This window comes from Macrobrachium nipponense, chromosome 1, assembly GCF_015104395.2.
Source record: "Macrobrachium nipponense isolate FS-2020 chromosome 1, ASM1510439v2, whole genome shotgun sequence".
Lineage (NCBI taxonomy): Eukaryota > Metazoa > Arthropoda > Malacostraca > Decapoda > Palaemonidae > Macrobrachium > Macrobrachium nipponense.
The window spans coordinates 52,307,735-52,327,511 of NC_087200.1; the positions used below are offsets into that span (position 1 = coordinate 52,307,735).

At 37.4% G+C, this 19,777-nt stretch overlaps 1 protein-coding gene across 1 annotated transcript in view; it reads right to left on the minus strand.

Annotated features, from left to right (window-relative positions):
- LOC135218786 (histone acetyltransferase Tip60-like) overlaps positions 1-19,777 on the minus strand; it is a 179,095-nt gene that overhangs the window by 54,735 nt on the left and 104,583 nt on the right. The window contains exons 4-5 of the mRNA XM_064255236.1: positions 7,465-7,548; positions 5,971-6,201 (exon numbers count right to left, since the gene is read on the minus strand). Coding sequence (XP_064111306.1) covers positions 5,971-6,201; positions 7,465-7,548 — 315 coding nt within the window. The remainder of the gene's footprint in view (positions 1-5,970; positions 6,202-7,464; positions 7,549-19,777) is intronic.

Here is a 19,777-nt window from a genome sequence, read left to right on the forward strand (position 1 = left end):
AAACAGTAACACCTACATAGTACAATTGACAAGAAAAGTAAAGATACAGTATTCTTAAATCTTCAGACACATATTGCTCAATAATGACACAGCTGGCAACTCTAGAAAGTGAGCAGAGCTTCAAAATCGTGTTTGTTGATGTTTAGATTTCCAGTAACTTTAAACCAGAAAGTGTAATCATTTAGTAACAGCCTCTATATTGTTTGTTTATGTTGGTTTGATAGCGTCAGTCCTGAGTAGAATATCAACCATCCTTCTTTAAAACCTACTGTGAAGCCTTACTCATAAGTGATGTTAAGACACTAAAATGTCGTAAAATTCATGCGTAATTGGAAAGGGGTCTTAATTAATGAGAAAATGATTTAGAATTATGGCAATACCAATGGAGATTGTGGGGAACAATAAGTAATGAATGCAATATTGAGAGAGAGAGAGAGAGAGAGAGAGAGAGAGAGAGAGAGAGAGAGAGAGAGAGAGAGAGAGAGAGAGAGAGAGAGAGAGAGAGAGTAGCAATAGGCCTATTTATAGAGATAATTCATTATACTTACTTTGAGAGATTGAGTGATAATGTTTTTTCAAATATGTTTTAGAAGTGGAGATCTCAATCAATCGAGAGAGAACAAAATTTGCTTACGTGAAAGCATTGGGCTATTTATAGCTACTTAATTCATTATATTTTCTTGGGAGATTGAGTGATAATATATATTTAAAGTATCTTTTAGAAAAGGAAGGAGAGAGAGAGAGAGAGAGAGAGAGAGAGAGAGAGAGAGAGAGAGAGAGAGAGAGAGAGAGAGAGAGAGAGAATTATAGTATTGGTGATGGACTTGTGATGGGGAAAGGCAGAAGAAAAAGCAGCAAGTCAGTGCACAGATACCTGGGAAACAGGGTAATATGGCTGCCAAGATCGTGCTTCACCATACATACTAGATAAAATATGAAGGGACCATAGTATTCAAGTTAATTCTCTAAGAAATTCACACCCTAATCTTGATTTTATCCGACAGCTGCCGTAACATTCAAAGATTGTAAAAAGACGGAAATTTTCAATCATGATAAAGTCTCTACTTTTGAAAATAGATTTTCATCCACAGATCATTCACAAAAAAAAGCTGTGTACCAGAGTAAAAATATTTATTACCACAAATACCTCTATATTTATAGAACAGGCAATTAAAGTTTTATATTGTGCAAAAAATGATGATGTATTGGGAGATCTTTCAGCCTAGCAGCAAAATAATGCAGCCCTGTAGGCTAACTACAAACCGCTTTGTAGTGGGAGCATAGCCAGAAAATATTTGAGCTTACATGATACTTTGATCTTATGGAGTGATAATGGTAATTTAAATTTGACAACCTCTTTGAGGGTTGCATGAGAGAGAGAGAGAGAGAGAGAGAGAGAGAGAGAGAGAGAGAGAGAGAGAGAGAGAGAGAGCAAAACTGGTGGAGGGATGAATGGGAGTGGTTTGATGGCCGGCGTAAGCATATGGGTATTGTCTGTTGTAGCGATCACTGAGTGCCGAGTCTGTTACCGAGAGTCATGATAGTCAGTCATAGAGTTGGTTTGGAAGCAGTCTTATCCATTGGTCAGTTGAGAGACTGAATCCAAACTGTCTGTTTGACAATAGCTGTCTGTTTTCTAATACCCATATTAATCTATTATTCACCATTTTTTTCAAATATCTTACTTAGACAATTAATAAGGGCTATTGGCCTATAGCTGCTTATTGACACTGGATCTTTTCCTGGTTTTAAGCCTGGTATGATTAAATTCTTTCCAGGTTTTAGGCATGCTGTGTGAATGCCATAATTCGTTTAAAATTTCTAATGAAAAGGTTTTGCTTTCATCTGGTAAATTTTTTTATCATTTCATATCTAATATTGTCTTCCCCTGGAGCTGTTGGACTTGCAAGTTTCAGGACATTTTCCAGTTCTTCCATAGTGAAAGGAAGATTATAGATTTCCTGATTATTAGATTTTATTGGCATTGGAACATATTCTCAATTTTTAATTGGAATTTCTTTGTATAATTTGAGATACTCGTTGTTTTGGCGAAAAATGTACCCAATGCATTTGCTACTAATTTGGGGTTTGAAATATAGTTGTTTTCTATTTTCAATATAGGTAATGGTTCTGGCCGATATCTACCCTGCAGTTTATTTTTTTTCCAAAATTTCTTTGTCTTGAGTTTTGGAATTTATACTATTAATATAGTTTTTCCATGAATTTCTTTTGGCTATTTTGAATATTCTATTTTGCTTTGCTTTAGCTCTCAAATATGCAATTCTATTGGCATCACATTTATGTCTCAGATATCTTCTAAAGCACGTTCTCGAAATCTTCCTTGCTACTTTACAATCCTCATTCCACCAGGGTGCCAGTGGTCTAGTCAGATTGCCTGAGGTAACTGGAATAATTTCATTTGCTTTATCATCTATTGTTTTTACTAGATGTTCATAAGCATCTATGTGGTTTGTTAAGTCTGATAATTTTTTGTTAATTACTGTATTCTCTTTATATAAATTCCAATTTGCTTCCTCCATTTTCCTCTTCGGTACATATGTTATATTATTATTTACTTTCCAACTGAAATCTGTAGTAATTTCTGGGGAACATAAAGTGATGTCTGTTGCAGATGTGGTATTATTATGATAAACATCAAATCTTGTTGGAGAGCCATCATTTAAAATAATCAAATTCTTATTATCTATAAAATCTAGGAAAATATTTCCTCTCCTGTCAGATGATGTACTTCCCCACATGGGATGCTTGGTGTTAAAAGTCACCTACTAATAAGTAAGGTTTTGGTTACTGTTCTATTAGACTTTCTAAATCTTCCACTTGTAATGGTCTATTATTTCCAAGATTATCTATTAAGTGACTTTCTAAAGACAGTTCCATTTATATTGAGCATATGGTTATTTTTTTTTCTCCAGGAATACTTGAACTGCACATGCCTGTATTATCAAGTTAATACTAATAGGTTGGCATTTACTTCAAGAATTTGTTATGATTGCGATTCCTCCTTGACTGTTGTCATTTAAAATTTGTGTTGATTGCCATACTTTATAATCTATACCAGCATAAAGAACCTTATTAACTATTTTAGTGTCCGGTAAGCAAATGATATTTGCATTACATTCTCTAATTAATGATTTTAAGTTTTCATTATTTGATATGCACCCTGTAATATTCCACTGTAAAATAGACATTTTAAGAGTGTTTTGGATCCTGTTTTATTATCTTTATTTGTTTTCCTGTACTTTGTATTTTATTGAAGTTGTATAATTTTGCTGTACTTTGTTCTTCTTTTGGTGGGTTATGTATTTCTACTGCTGTTTCCTTTATTGGCTGAAGAATCTCAATTGTTCTTTTTATTAGAGGTGCATTTTAATGGCTTTTTTATCTTGGGTTCTATTTCAATACTTTCTTCATTTTTATCTGATATTTTAACTTTCTCTTATATTTGGGTTTCTCTTTTTTCACTTTTTTGTTTGCAAGCAATTTTCATTGACTTTGTCTTGTTGGTATTCATTTTTTGCCATATAGATTATTGGTCTTATTGATTGTATAATTTGTTTTTTGGACTTGGGTGGAGTTGTTTCAAGTAATCTTTTTTTGTCTTTTGACTTGGCTCTTGTATTTTGCTTGTCCTCCAAATTCATCGTCCTGTCTTCATGCATTTCTGGTGTTGGTAATATATTATATAAATTTGGGTTATTTGTAAGTTCTGTAGCTTCTGCACTCAAATTTTGGTCCATTATAGTATGTGTATTTTCTGTTTGCTTTGTGCTGTATAATTTTGTAGGAATTTGGTTTTGTACTTCTTTATTTACTACTAGTTTGGTTTTGCACTTCTTTATTTACTACTTCTTTATATGTGTTTTTCCTTGCTGGATCTTGTAAACCTTTTACTTTTAGTTCTATCCTAGCTTCTCTTATTGACATTCCACTTCTTTCTTGTAAGATTTTTAGTTCAGTGTTGTATAAGTAATATGTGCATTCTTTTGATCTTGAGTGATGATTTTGACCACAATTTATACAAACTGGGTTTTCACAGCCCCATTTTGTTGTGGTTGTATGATCCACAACATGCACATCTTGGAGCTTCTCTACAATTTTTACTTGAATGGCCATATTTATTACGATTTGCATTATAGTGGTTTAGGGATATATGGTCTCAACTCTCTTGTCTGCCATAAAACTTTAATTGTTAAAGAGAGTTTGTTTCCTTCATATTTTAGTTTAGCTACATGTATTCTTATGTTTGAATATTTTCTACTTGGAATATCATAGATTTCACATTTTGCAATGTTTTTATATCTTTTCTTAAGTAAGTCCATCAAAATATTTATATCAATTTGTTCATCATCATTATTTGGCAAGACTATAGTACCATATATACTGTTAAGCTTACTATGTCTAGTGACTTTTATTTTAGTGTTATCTACATTTGTAATTTGTAAGTACTTTTCTGATTGAGCCTTAGTAGTGGTTTCCACTATCCAAGTATTTGTTTGTGTTTGATGAAACTTTATGTTTTCTGTTGGGTATCGGGTCAGTAAATAATTTTCTAATTTTAAATTTGACATTTTTTTTTTCACTTTCTATTGTCAAAAATCTAGCCCAACTGTCCTTTCCAAAAAGTGAATCAAATAGAGCTAGAGTAGGGGTAGGTTGGAATTTTCTTTTGACAAATCTTTTAGGCCTAATAAAAGGCTCCATAATTGGTATATTTTGAATTGAAGTATCCAAATAGTACGTGTCTTTATTCGTGTCCAGGATCAAATGGGAATTTAGTGTCAAGGGGTCACATTTTCCGGGGGATTGTGTTCCACAGTCTATTTCCATATTTTTTTTTTTTATTACAGAGAAACTAACTGCAAGTCATGAAAAAAACTGGGTCTCCTCCCACAGACTCCCCCTTCACCAAAGACACATAGCAGAGACCAACTCCCATATGTCCACTCCTTACCCTACCCCAAAGGGATGGTTCTATCATAACATGATTGGCTCAAGTGTAAGCAAAACCCACTTGATTGGACCGAGGGCATAGCTAGTTATTTTAGAGGGCAATCTGGATAAATTGCCAAGAGTCCTACTGTGGAGACTATGCCTCCCAGGATTCCGTAGGTAAGTCCCCATAGGTAGTCCCGCCCCAATAAATACTGATGTAAAAATCACATCAATATCCTCAGGGTCCAAACATATTCAAGTGGCAGACCAAACCACTACAGTCCCTGCCATTTGGAACAAGGTAAAGCCTGAGTTCAGAGACCCAGCTCCTACCTAACCTGGACGAGAGTTTTAGTGAAAAGGAGGAGGACAACTAGGGGGAGCAACTGAGTGTTAGAAAGTAAGATTGAAAAATAATCAAGTAAGAGAAAAATTGAGACATTTAGATTCAAACTAGGAGATAATTCTCCCAGTTCGAAAGCCCTCTTGCCCGTTACACAGTTTCAACCATAGGTTGGAAATGCGTAACTCCGTCAAGGCAGTCTTCACTTAAACAGGGAAGAGGACAGAGAGACATTTAGAGGCAAATGGGAGAGATTTGAGAAAAAGTTGAAAAAAGTAGAAGAGGGAGGAATGAAGAGTATGAGAGAAGGGGTTGTAGGACATTCTGTCAGGACCCAAGGGACCTGTGGGAGTAGTATTACACCCCCACAGAAGTCAGGGTCCCTTATCCCCTCACCCCGTAAAGGAATCCTACTTGAGGGGATTAATGGCTTGAACAAAACAATTTTTCACAATGGAAGCAATAGATAACAGTTTAGAGTTAAAAATGGGAACACAAAATTCAAAGAATACAATATAAAAAAAGATGGATTACATAGCCAAAAATCACACAATCTAGTAGGACAGAGAGCAAGAAAGGGACATGCAATTGTTATATGAGAATCCATAACAGGGAAAAAATACTATTACCATCTACTTTTTCTAGCAAATGTGATACTTCTAAATGATTCTTACCTGTGGATATGGAGAAAAATACCATGGTTTTATTCTATATTTCCCTAATTCGATCATCTTCATGTTTTTTATACGTGTTATGGAATGATCATCCGAATGCGTCGCTAAAGAGCCTGTCTGCCTTGGTGCTGTATGCTGAGTTGGGATTATATTTGGTATTTCTATGTCTGCCAAGCCACTTATCGAACCAATTGAAGCTCGTCGAGGTTCTTCTTCCTGTAATGGTGCAGGCTTCCCAGAAATTAGCTGAATCTTATCATGCTAGATGCATCCCTCTCTTGAAGGAGGCAAAAATTTATCCAGATGTATATTAATATAAACATATTTAAAAACAAAGTTTTGCGACAAAAAAAAAAAAAAGGGGGGGGGGGGGGGGGGGGGGGGACAATACAGTACAGGCAGTCCCCAGTTATCATGGAGGTTCTGTTCTTGGAGGGTGCTGATAAGCAAAAACCGACACCAACCATTATGGCACCGATTTTATTGGGCTAGACAAGCGACATAAAACTAGATTGCCATTAACCGAGTCTGCCAATAACTGGGGACTGTCTCTATTTCAACTTTCCTACTCCTTGTAATACATTTCTCAACCATTTTCTATGAAATGAACACTCTCTCTCTCTCTCTCTCTCTCTCTCTCTCTCTCTCTCTCTCTCTCTCTCTCTCTGCCAAATGATTGATAGACAAACAGATACTTCATTCAATCCTCTCTTTCTCTCTGTCTGGAAAAGATATATGTATTTATGGGTGGGAAAGAAGTGTTGTCTATAGAAGTTCATTTCAATCTTTTGATATCGTAAGAAGTTATCTCTCTCTCTCTCTCTCTCTCTCTCTCTCTCTCTCTCTCTCTCTCTCTCTTATTACTATTCTCTAAATAATTCATATATAATTTCACTCTTGATGGTGGTCAAATAATGCAGTTGCCATTCAGTGCTCTGTCTCTGTCTCTGTCCTCTGTTCTCTCTCTCTCTCTCTCTCTCTCTCTCTCTCTCTCTCTCTCTCTCTCTCTGTTATTGACTGTGTACATATTTCTAATGGTAAAATGTTTACAATGACTTTATATATCAATATCGAAGCCTGTCAACCCAACCAGGTAAACTATAAAATTCCTTCTTTGCTGATGTCCATAAATTTATAGCTACATATATGTTTCTAAAGTTTTATTGAAATAATCCTTGTTACTTCAGAGAATAATACAAATTTTTTCATCCAATGTCTGGAACTAATATAATTAGGCAAGAAATATTATAGCAGAATATTTCTATCCATAATCAACAGTAAAGAATACACTGTGCTTACATAGTTACTAAGAAAAAAAAATATGTGAGACTAATTTTTATGGGATACAGACAGGGCTCCTGGAAAATCAAAGGGTATTTTTATTTTCCTTGTATGAATTATTATTTCATAAGACTGCAACTGAGCATGAGAGTCATCTATAAGAATATTACATAACATTCTAAATTACCAGTAAAAAGCTTACATATATCTCACCTCATTTAAATCCAATTTCCTCTTTCTGTTTTTCTGCTGCTTTTGTTGTAAGGCCGCTAAAACGGATGGGCCTGTTATTGGGTCCTGGGTGGCAGTAAAGAATTTCCTATTTAGTAAACAGTTAAAACATAACAGAAGTGCAATCATATCGGGTGAACCCAAGTAATACAAATGTATATGATTCTGCAATGTCATGCTACATAAATATAAAACAATAACTAAAAATAACTTTTAAGTTAAAAAAAAAAGCTACAATAAAACTATCCACAATTACTCGGAAAGTTTACACATAATAATAACAAGCATTACATTTCCCAATGAAAAACACAGGAATAGTTTGTACTGGCAGTCACCAGTTACAGGAGGGGGTTTCAATTCCCGGGGGTCCAAAAAGGGAAAACTCACCATTAACCGAAACTTAGCCATTTATGACGCTAATAACCGGTTATCGGCACCATAAGCGCCATTATGACCCCTCTGTTAGGTAAGTTATGGCACCAAGTTCTATTATTGGAGCCTGATGGTGCTGATAACCATAACTCAGCCCATTATGGCGCCATACATCGCTAAATTTATGGGGCTAGACAAATGCCATAAAACCGGATCGCCGATAACCAGGGGACTACCTTGCTTAAAATCTATGCATAATATATTACCTTCACATGTACCCAAAACAGTTTTAGTATAAACACTACAACACATTATCCTAATTCAACTGTAGTATGTATTTTTTTAACCTAACCATGAATGATGTGAAGTTTGAAATGTCTACATAGGTGAATCTACTATTTAGTTTTGTCATGACATGGTGTATGAATTTCTGAACTTCTACTAAAAGGATACCAGGAAAATTAAGTTCAGTATACAAGTCAATCTACAGCTGTATATAATCCATGCAAAAATATATAAATCCTTGTGAATAAGAACATACACGCTTAGATGAATACATCAATAAAAAATGCTGTGGTTGGATATGTTGGTACAGTGCGTCCTAAACTTACAGTGCCATCAACTTACATCAAATCTGATCTTACGGAGCTTTTCAAATTTATTCACCAAAAACTAGCAAAACTAAGTAGTACACAGTTTGACTCAAAACTCTTTAACATGAAGGAGTTATGATGATAAGAGTAAATGTGACTGACTGATAAACTATTTACTTTTCAACATCTATCCACGACAACCTCTCATTGTGCCAAGTTTGACTGAAATTCCTGTGTCCATACAGTACAAGCAGTCCCCCGTTATCGGCGGGCGTCCCGTTCTCGGAGGGGTGCTGATAAGCGAAAGCCGCCATTAGCCAAAACTCTGTGATTTATGGCACCCTAATGGTGCTTATGGCACCTCTGTTAGGTATGTTATGGCACCATAACTCATTATTGGCACTTTATGGCGTGCCATAAGGCTCCTTATGGCGGCCTGTTAGGGCACCATAAATCACCAAAAACCCAGATCAGCGATAACAGAGTCCACCCATAACCGGGGACTGCCTCTAGTTATAATGACAAAGAAGAAAATCTTCCTGCATGCATACCTATGCAAGATGGTATAGGTTTGCCCCAAGTTTACCTAGAATCCCTTTAAACATTTCAGAGTTACAATGACAAAGTGCACATGACAAACACTGACTGACAGACATACACAGACAGACAAATGGAGGGGAACTATACACCTATGCAAGCCCCAAAATCTGTCAAGACCTTAAATAGAATTAAAAGCTACTTTATTATAACCATCCATTGTGTTACAAGGAGCTAATATTAAATATATTGGTTCATCATTTTGGATACTATACTTTCTCTAAGGCCAGGTACTATTCACAATCAGATTTACCTGTCAGTTCGCCCCCGAACGTTCGACGGATAGGCAACCACATGAAAAACAAAGAACAGTTAGTCGGACTGTCAACTTAGGTCATTGTCCTCGGTTCTCACCTAGCCTTCATTGTTGCAACACTACATGGCTCAGATGGAAACTACGCTGGCTTTTGAAGAGGTGGAGCTATACAGACTAGCTGCTGCAGCAGTTCACTTAATAATAGGAAAGAACAATAAGGCGTAAAGGACTTATTACCTCCTAAAGAGAGATAGATGTCTACTCATGCAATATTAGAACTGGAGGTTGGTCAGTTATTTGTGAAATGGACCGTGAAGCCTACTTTCATTTGTAATATGTTTCATAAGAAGGCAGGAAACTGGTCTAGGCCTATACCAAACTGTATTTATCACATGGAAAAATATATTTTTTATTTAATGATTTGAACTCACAATGGTCTACAATTCACACTGCAGGTTTAACAATGAGAAGAATTAGGCCTGCATATAGTTTATTCACATTGTGCTCTGAGTAGCCAAGATATTTCCCAGGCGAAATTCAGCAGCGAACTATCATAAAATTGTTGCTTACCCTTCGGCACATGCGATCACCTGTCACTTGGTCAGAAAAACTTGGGTAATTCCATTAGTTCACCCCGTTCTGGTAAGTGGACTGACTCAGCCCACAAACTGCCATCTACACATAAGTTTTAATGCCAGATTTGATCAACTGACAAGTGGACTGACAGGTAAACCTGATCATGAATACCCAGCCGTATATAGATATGACATAAAAAAAATACTTGATAATTTAAAGGATATATCCTTGAAAGCCTCTGAAAATAAAAATTTGGTTTATTTTACTGACATAAACCAAATAGGGTTAACCCATCAGAATTTTTCAAAAGGGAATGGTACTACTAGTAATAGCCTCAGTACGTTTGAAATAACTGTTATTTCATGCACACTCAGCATTGATTGTCACTAAGAAAATTCATGCAATTTTATCATGAAAATTTTTTTTAGTTTTCTTTATATTTCATAGATATAAACCTATTATCACTTTTACTGATACCTTTTTGCTTGGTCAAAGGTGACAGACTGACTGCTATATTAGCAATGAAACTTACCAACCATTAAGATAGTTACTTGCACCTGCACATGTTCAGTATACATATATGAAAAAATCAAGAACATAATTGGCTAAGACCCTGTATGATAGTTGCTGTCTAGTTCACCTGCAAGCCATCTTGTGAGGTTAAAATGTTCACCTTATATTCATAAAAATATTTGCCACCATTGTGAGTGCAAGCATGGTGTTTCAGAAGTTTGTTTTTGGCTGTTTTCATGGTAAATTGGTTGCATTTCTGTTGTTCTAGTCACATAATGTCTACTACAAACACAAACTTATTCAAAAATGCTTGCAGTGCAAGAAATGCAGAACCCACTTCCAGGATGCTGATGAAAGTCAACTCTTGTCCAAGCAATAAAGTGAATGAGACATTCAGGTGTAGACACCACTCCTTCTATGCATCTGAAAACAGAGACATCTCCAAAAATAGGGAGTTCCATTGGAGTTCAATCGAGCTCCCAGAAGGGGTTTTCTGTTGCCCAACCACCACACAAAACTGTCCTTCACCTACATGAAAGAGGCACAAGAAGTGTCAGAGGATTTGAAGCAAGTGACCAGTGCTGCTCCCAACATCAAAGAAGCAACCAAAGGTGGAGTTGTTCATGAAAGATAAGCTTTTCCAGGTATGACACATGACCAAAAGGGACTTGACAAAATAGAGCTGGTTGTTCCTGTTGAGACAAGCTGATTTGAGTATTTGCAGGAAAGATTCTCAGTTACCATGTCATGTAGCAGGGTCAAATCTCTTGTCAGTTCCTTGGCATGAAAGGATTTTTTTTTCAGTTTATCACAATCCCGTTTGTAACAGAAGAAAACAAACAGTCCTGATCACAAAGCAACTGAGCTTCCCAAGATGCCAGAATTGGCAAATTGTCAAAATACTCTTATATGAATAATTGGCAAAAGCAGTTGAGAGTTCAAAGTTAAGAGCTTTGATCTGGAAGACTGTCTCACAGCAAATCAGCAGGAAATTCTCTAACAATCCTGATGGGTGGGTATCTGGATATCTTGCACACATTTTACAAGTACATACACTGAAAGCATAAGTTGCCCTTTCTGATAAAATCCAACACAGAATGTGCAGTTTCCCTAAAGACATAATCTGATGAATAAACTTGTTTTTCAAAGAAAGATCAATTAATAGTTTCCAAACTGCCAGTAAACTTCTATACAAAGAAAAGCCACCTTCAGAAGCCTGGAGAGCAGCCACTGAAGATAATCTTTCAACAGCATACTAGTCTACACCTTTGCAATTAAGGAAACAGATTTGGATAATGCAGGAAAATAGCTTTAGAATGAGACTGATAAGAGAAAAGAGGGGAGGATATCAGTCCTTGAAACAGAGCCAGTTAACAGTCCCTATGTGTGCTATATTTAAGGATGTACTATGTTTTGCTCCTGCCTTCTCCTTCTCTGTTTTGTAACCCAAGTTTGATGTGAGTGTTGTCCCTGCAAGAAGCATTATCTCACTTTGTTGACATATGGGACTCTGAGAGACAATGTTAGTCCATACACCATACCTACAAATCCATTAGGTAATTATTAGTAACATTATAAGGTAAGGACTACTAGCATAATTATTAGTTATATTATAAGGTAAGGACTACTAGCATTGTAAGGGATATCATTTACTGTTATCACTGTAAATATACTGTACGTACTATATTATTAAGGAAGGAATTTATGTTTGTTACAGACTGTAGTAATGGTTTAAGTTGAGTAAAGCTTGGGAAGCTACAGCCAAGTGTTTTATTGTTATCACAATAAAACACTTGACTTAACCACAACCATGGAGAGAACCATTGAGAGGGTGCTGAAACCTGCTCGTCTGAATGTTAACCCAAGTTCCCCAACAGCAGCGAAGGAGTGGCGACATTGGCACAGGACATTTGTGAACTTCATCGAGGAGTGTGGTGAGAATGCACCTAACAAATTCAGGACACTTGTAAATTGTGTGTCTTATACAGTGTTTGAGTATATTGAAGAGTGTGCAGACTTTGATTCAGCTATAACTATACTAGTAAGACTGAATATGAAAACACCAAATGAGATTTTCTAGGCATTTACTTGCAACAAGGCAACAGAAGCCAGGTGAATCACTTGATGAATTTTTGAGAGAATTAAGGAAGTTAAGTAAAGACTGTAATTTAAAAGCTGTCAGTGCTGATCAATATCGTGAGGAGTTAATTCAGGATGCCTTCTTCCATGGTCTTTCTTCAGCTCACATACGCCAACGCCTCCTTGAGAACAACATGCTTGACTTATAAGGTGCCTACAATCAAGCTTATTCCTTGGACCTTGCACAAAGGAATGCTGAGGCCTACACTTCTCAGACTGCACACACTGCTGTTACTGTTACCCCTCAAAATCCACAGACATCACAAGTTCTTCACTCAACTGCAGTGGCAACCCTCAAGTCTACGGAAGAGGATGCCATGCAAAGCTCACCTAACGCTTCTGAATAGTCAGCAGTTGCCACTACCTACAATGTAAGAAAGAAATGTTACTTTTGCGGAGGACCACATCATGCTAGAAGTACATGTCCAGCACGTGAAGCTACCTATCATAAATGTTCTAGGAAGGGACATTTTGCTCGTTTTTGCCCGTCTAAATCAACAAAACAGTGTTTAGTTCTCATATTATGACTACAGTGACAAGTGTTCCTCATGACTTTCACAGGCTGCTACTGTAGTAACAGTTAAAAGCAGGAAGTTGAGTGCTCTAATAGATTCATGTAGTACTGACAGTTATATAAGTGAGAAAGTTACTCAAGAATTAGAACTGAAAGTGCATCCAAGTAGTAAGGGAATTAGTATGGCTCAGAATCTTTAAATACTAGTTCTCCCGGATATGTTGTGGCCAACCTCATGCTTGAACTTAACAATCAATCTTATCCTGATACACATCTTGGCATACTGAGGGACCTGTATGCAGACATAATTCTTGGGCTAGATTTTCAGAGACAGCATCTAAGTGTAACATTTGAATTTAGTGGGCATAAATCTCAGTTAACTTTGACAAGCAGTAATAACTATTATGTTCTTACAGCTGCAGCACTAGAGGAACCATCACTCTTCCATAGTTTATCACCTAATTGCTGACCAATTTCTACCAAATCCTGACTAATATTACATTAAGGATGACCAAGACTTTACTAGAAAGGAAAGAAGTAAATAGGCTACTCTGTGAGGGTGTAAGTGAACCGAGGTTATCTTCATGGTGAGCCCAAGTTGTTGTTGTTGTGATAAACCCAAGTGATTGGCATAAGAAGAGGATGTGTGCTGACTATTCACAGATGATTAACCAGTATACTGAGCTGGATGCATGCCCATTACCAAGGATTGATGACGTGATGAATAATCTTGCTAAGTACCATGTGTTCTCTACATTTGACTTGAAAAGTGCACATCACCAGATACCAATTAAAGAGTCAGACAGGAAGTACACTGCCTTTGAGGCAAATGGTGGTCTGTATCAATTCTGCAGGATTTCTTTTGGAGTAACAAACGGAGTAGCTGCTTTCCAGCGAGCAATGGACAAATAAGTAAAGGAAGAAGGTTTGCAGGGTGCTTTTCCTTATCTTGACAATATCACAATTGCTGTTACTACACAAGAAGAGCATGATCGCAATGTAGATCATTTTCTCAAGGTTGTGGAACGAAGGCAGCTAACTCTAAATGAATGCAACACTATCAAATCAGTGCGCTCCATAAAAGTTCTAGGTTACTGTGTGGGGAATGGACATAACAGCCAGATCCTGAGAGACTTGGTCCACTGCAGGAACTATCTCCTCCAACAGATCTGGTATCCCTAAGGAGAACTCTATTATGCCAAATGGATTAAAGATTTTTCAAATAAAATTCAGCCCTTTGCAGCTACAAAGAAGTTTCCTCTTGATGCAAAAACTCTAAATGCCTTTAACCAACTCAAAAAGGAACTTGAAGATGCCACCCTGTATTCAGTTCATGAAAACTTGCCATTTGAAGTTGAGTGTGACGCATCTGGTGTTGCTGTCGCTGCAGTTCTAAACCAGGGTGGTAGACATGTTGCTTTTATGTCCAGAACACTGCAAGGGAATGAACTTCACTACCACATTGTTGAGAAAGAGGCTACTGTTTACATTCTGAGTCAGCTGATTGAGCCTACTAGTAAAAAGAGTTAAGAATCAATTCTTAGTTGCTACAAGAACTCTACTGTCCAAAACTAAAGAAAACTTACCACCTTCATAAATGAAGGTGTGCTCCTATACACCAATGTGTACCTTCATGCTCCCAAAATTCAGCAGCAGGATTTACTGACAACTAATGACAAGATAAAAAGCAAGGTTACTATACATATATGTATCATATTTGGTTGAATGGAAAGTGTCCCTGCCGTAAAGATAGGATAAACGATAGGTAAATGTTGTAACATGATGATGACCAAAAGAGAAGTGGAATGGATAGGGCTTTCTTGTCAGTAAGTTTAAACAACTATTCCAGCTCACGTCCACAAGATAAATCTCTATATAAAGAACGAAAGTTTGTATTTGTGTACAAACAAATGTAAAAGCATACAGAACCAAATAAGTATAACAAAGTGACTTCATATACAGTGTTCCCCCCGTATTCGTGGGGGATGTGTACCAGGGACCTCCGCAAATAGCACAAACCCACGAACAGTTAGAACTCCCCTCTAAAAATGCCCATATCTGCCTATCTTGAAAGTTCAAATACCAAATGTATGCTTAAAAGTGTCATCCTACATCAAAGATACCATTGAATTGGTATTATTAATATCATTCCAAAGTCATCTTAAACATTTTACCATTAGAAATATATAAACAGCCAATCAACAGAGAGAGAATAACTCCTTACGATATCATTAGATTGAAAGGAACTTCTATAGGCAACACTTATTTCCCCTCTCATAAATACATATATCTATTCCAGAGAGGGAGAAAGAGAGGACTGAACAATTATGTTTTGTCTGTATATCAATTCTTTTGCTGAGAGAGAGAGAGAGAGAGAGAGAGAGAGAGAGAGAGAGAGAGAGAGAGAGAGAAGAGAGAGAGAGAGAGAGAGAGAGAGGAAACACCAAATGTAAACCTTATGTAATTTACCTTAAATTATTATCATATTAATGTATTAATCCTAGAGACTGCATCAATATAATTTCAAAGTAATCCTAAACATTAGTACCCTTAAAGGTATATACGTATGTACATACGTACTTCTAACATTTGCAGCCAAGAGAGAGAGAGAGAGAGAGAGAGAGAGAGAGAGAGAGAGAGAGAGAGAGAGAGAGAGAGAGAGAGAGAGAGAGGAGAGAGATTGTCCTTACAGCATTTAAAAGAGTGAAATGGAAAGATTATTGTATTTTAAAATACTCACATATGAATTTTGTAATTACATTTATAGTGTTAATATTCACATTACACATATAGTATTATTACTGGAAAATATTAATAATAAACTTATTACATGCATGTACCATTAAAAGAATCTCCTCAGTAAAAGAGAGAGAGAGAGAGAGGAGAGAGAGAGAGAGAGAGAGAGAGAGAGAGAGAGAGAGAGAGAGATTGCAAAAAAACCGTTAAATTCGTTGACCATTGTATGGCACTGTTACTTGACATGTTTGACAGCTTCCCAGCATGTCACTGGAGTTATGAGAAGGTTGGGAAATTGATACAGAAAAAGAAGAAGGGAAGAATTTTCATTTGAAGTTAGTTATATTATTATTATATTATTTGGAAAATATTAATAAACACATGCATCTACCATAAAATTCTCTTATATCGCAGTAAGAAGAGAGGAGTTATCCTTACATAAGTGAAATGGAAAGGTCATTTTTATCTCTTTAAAATACTACCACAATACGAATTTTGTAAAACCTAAATAAAGTAATAAAAAGGGCCCTAACTGGCTAAATTATGTGAAAACACTTAGGCAGTACTTAACTTAGTTTGCAGCAATAGCTTGAAGCTCCATCGTAAGGATAAATCCAAAAAATAATGCGAAAAAAACACACAAGCAAATACACGTGCGTGTAAGATCTGCTAACAGAAACGGATGGCCACTAGAGGCGCTGATGTTGGCTTGGGAGTGCTGGTAGTAGTGGTTGCTGAGCGCGGGCTGTGTATCAGCTCTCTCTAGCAGGGGATTTTGTGAAGGAGATATCTAAATGACAAGAGGCCCGTGGTAGTGGCTTCACTCGCCCAGAAACCATACCGACACCCTCTTTTATTTAGGGTGAGCGAGTCAGAATTTTCTGACATTCCATTTGGTTTTTCTCTGGTAATGTTACAATTTTTACCTTAGAAATATGAACTAAAGGATCTTCACTGGGCGACACGGGCCATTGCCCAGAAATAGATTTTTCCTTCGTCAAAAACCTTTATTATTATTATTATTATTATTATTATTATTAATTATTATTATTATTATTATTATTATTATTAACATAAAATATCATAAACATTTTACATACTAGTACCATAAAAATTCTTTCATCTCAGTAAAGAGAGAGAGAGAGAGAGAGAGTGTGTCTCTCTGTTCTCTCATAAAATGCTTATATTGCTTCCAGCGAAACAGAAGGAGGGAGGTTACCACTATGACATACATATCCTGTGTGCAAAAGGGAGAGAGAGAGAGAGAGAGAGAGAGAGAGAGAGAGAGAGAGAGAGAGAGAGAGAGAGAGAGAGAGTTAATTAAAAGAGAGAAATGGATAGATTATTGTATTTCTCTAAAATACTATTGTTAGGAAACAACAAGTCTGTCTTTTAAGATAGGTAGGGACAATTAGTTAGGAAAATCCGCTGGTTGAAATATATATAGTGAGGGTAGAGTAATGAAAGAATCTACCAGAAGTTAAGGTAGAAGAGGAGGTAGATGTGTGCAGCATAAGACTGCAGAATAGCAGTTTTGAAAACGAGTCAAAACATAGGCAAACGATTTCCAAAACAGTAAAATGCAAACCTCAGTAGAAACTCTGAACTTTGACTGACTCCTTCAGTGGGTGGTTACCATCTAGAAGCAAAACCAATCAGACTAATCTGGGGGTGGCACCGGAAGTAAGGAAAGCCACTCAAGTAGTAGTAGGAGGTGTCTTAGTGAGTAGTTATGGAGGAGCTAATTGGACCAGCTAGGTTCAGACTTCATTTTAACTCCCAGAGAGAGTTAGTTAAGAACCAGACCTTATACGGGGAGGCTGTATCCCCTCTCCCTCTGTTCCAGTGTAGTGTAGTGTTGTTGTTGTGAAAATGATATTGTTATGATACAATAAAGTTTCATACATACTTACCTGGCAGATATATACAAAGCTATCGACTCCGTCGTCCCGACAGAAATTCAAATTCGCGGCACTCGCTCAGGTAGGTCAGGTGATCTACCGCCCTGCTCTGGGTGGCAGGACTAGGAACCATTCCCGTTTTCTAATCAGATTCTCTCTTCCACCTGTCTCCTGCGGGGAGGCTGGGTGGGTCTTCAATCGTATATATCTGCCAGGTAAGTATGTATGAAACTTTATTGTATCATAACAATATCATTTTCATACATTCAACTTACCTGTCAGATATATACATAGCTGATTGGACACCCTTTGGTGGAGGGCAAGAGACAGCTAACTTACTGACTAGACAGGTAAACAACATATGTTGTAGGTATAAATAGACCTGGTTCCTACCTTATTAGATGGAAGACTTCGTGGCTACTGCCCAGGAGTCTGCTTCATCTCAAGAGCCTTAGCGAGATAGTGATCTGTGGCCAAGAGTTCTTACTGGTATGTCGATGGGGTCTTATCCACTTACTCGGACAGAGCCTAACTGGCATTTGTCAAGGGGTGCTAATCCACTTATATGACAACACGCCTTCTTTAAGGAGCACACAACCGATCCCGATCACTCCGATCCTAACCCGTGTTAGTTCTAAGATTGTTAAGAGTCATCCCCAAAACTCTTAGCAAACAAGCACAAACTCGAAATAACATACATACAAAATCAAAAAAAAAATTTTGTACCCCTCTAATAGTCAGCTGTCATCGATTTCATAATGAAGAGAAGTGAAGGCACCAGTGCGACATCTGACACTCCCATGCACAGGAAACACAAGAACACATCCGACACGAGGGTTACATACACATATTAAGGATCGGTGCTCTCTCCTTTACCAGAACTGTCTGTGCTGACACAAACGGACCTAGAGAAAAAACATTTCTCATACGTCACTCGCACATCTCTTTTAAGTAATGAGATGCAAATACTGGGTTGCAATCTCCAATAGGTTGCGTCCAAAATATTTTTAAGTGACATATTTCTTTGGAACGCAATAGATGTCGCGATTGCCCTTACCTCATTGAGCTCTTACTCTTAATAGATTAAAAGAGTATCTGGGCAGTTCTTATGAGCCTCGGTAATTACACTTCTAACAAAGAAGGCCAAAGCATTTTTAGACATAGGTCTCTTGGGGTCTTTCACCGAGAACCATAGACCATGTTGTGAGCCTCCCAACCGCTTCTTTCTGTCCAGATAGAATTTCAGTGCTCTAACTGGACAAAGTGATCTTTCTATTTCTCTGCCTACTAGGCTAGTAAGTCCTTTTACCTCGAAACTCCTGGGCCAGGGATTCGAAGGGTTCTCATTTTGGCAAGAAAAAGTCTGGAATGAACAAATCGCAGAATCTTCTTTGAAGCCAACTCGTGACTCAAGGGCGTGCAAAACTCACTGACCCTTTTAGCTGTAGCCAGAGATAGCAGGAATATACACTTTCTAGTGATATCCCGGAATGAAGCCTTATGAGGTGGTTCGAACTTTTCCGAGGACAGAAATTTCAGAACCACATCTAAGTTCCAGCTCGGAAACCTAGGTTCTACTGACTTCGACGTTTCAAAGGAGCGGATGAGATCGTGCAAATCTTTATCATTCGTCAAATCTAAACCTGTTTCTAAAGATTGACGAAAGCTACTTCTGTATCCTTTAATTGTGGTACAGAGAGATGTGACTTTTCCCTCCCCAAAACAGGAAGAAGGAGATCCGCAATTTCAGTTACAGAGGTATTGGAAGAGGACAGCTTCTTCGACCTGCACCAGTTTCTGAAAACTTCCCACTTCGATTGGTACACTCGCCTAGTAGATGATCTGCGGGCTCTAGCAATTGCGCTTGCCGCCTTGCGAGGAAAAACCCTCTCGCTCTGACAAGTCTTTCGATAGTCGAAAGGCAGTCAGAGCAAGAGCGGGTAGATTTTGATGGTACCTCTCGAAGTGGGGTTGTTGAGCAGATCTATCCTGTTTGGAAGAGATCTGGGGAAGTCCACTGTCCACTCCATCACCTCCGTGAACCAAATTCGGGATGGCCAATATGGGCTATCAGAGTCATTCTGGTTCCCTTCGAGGC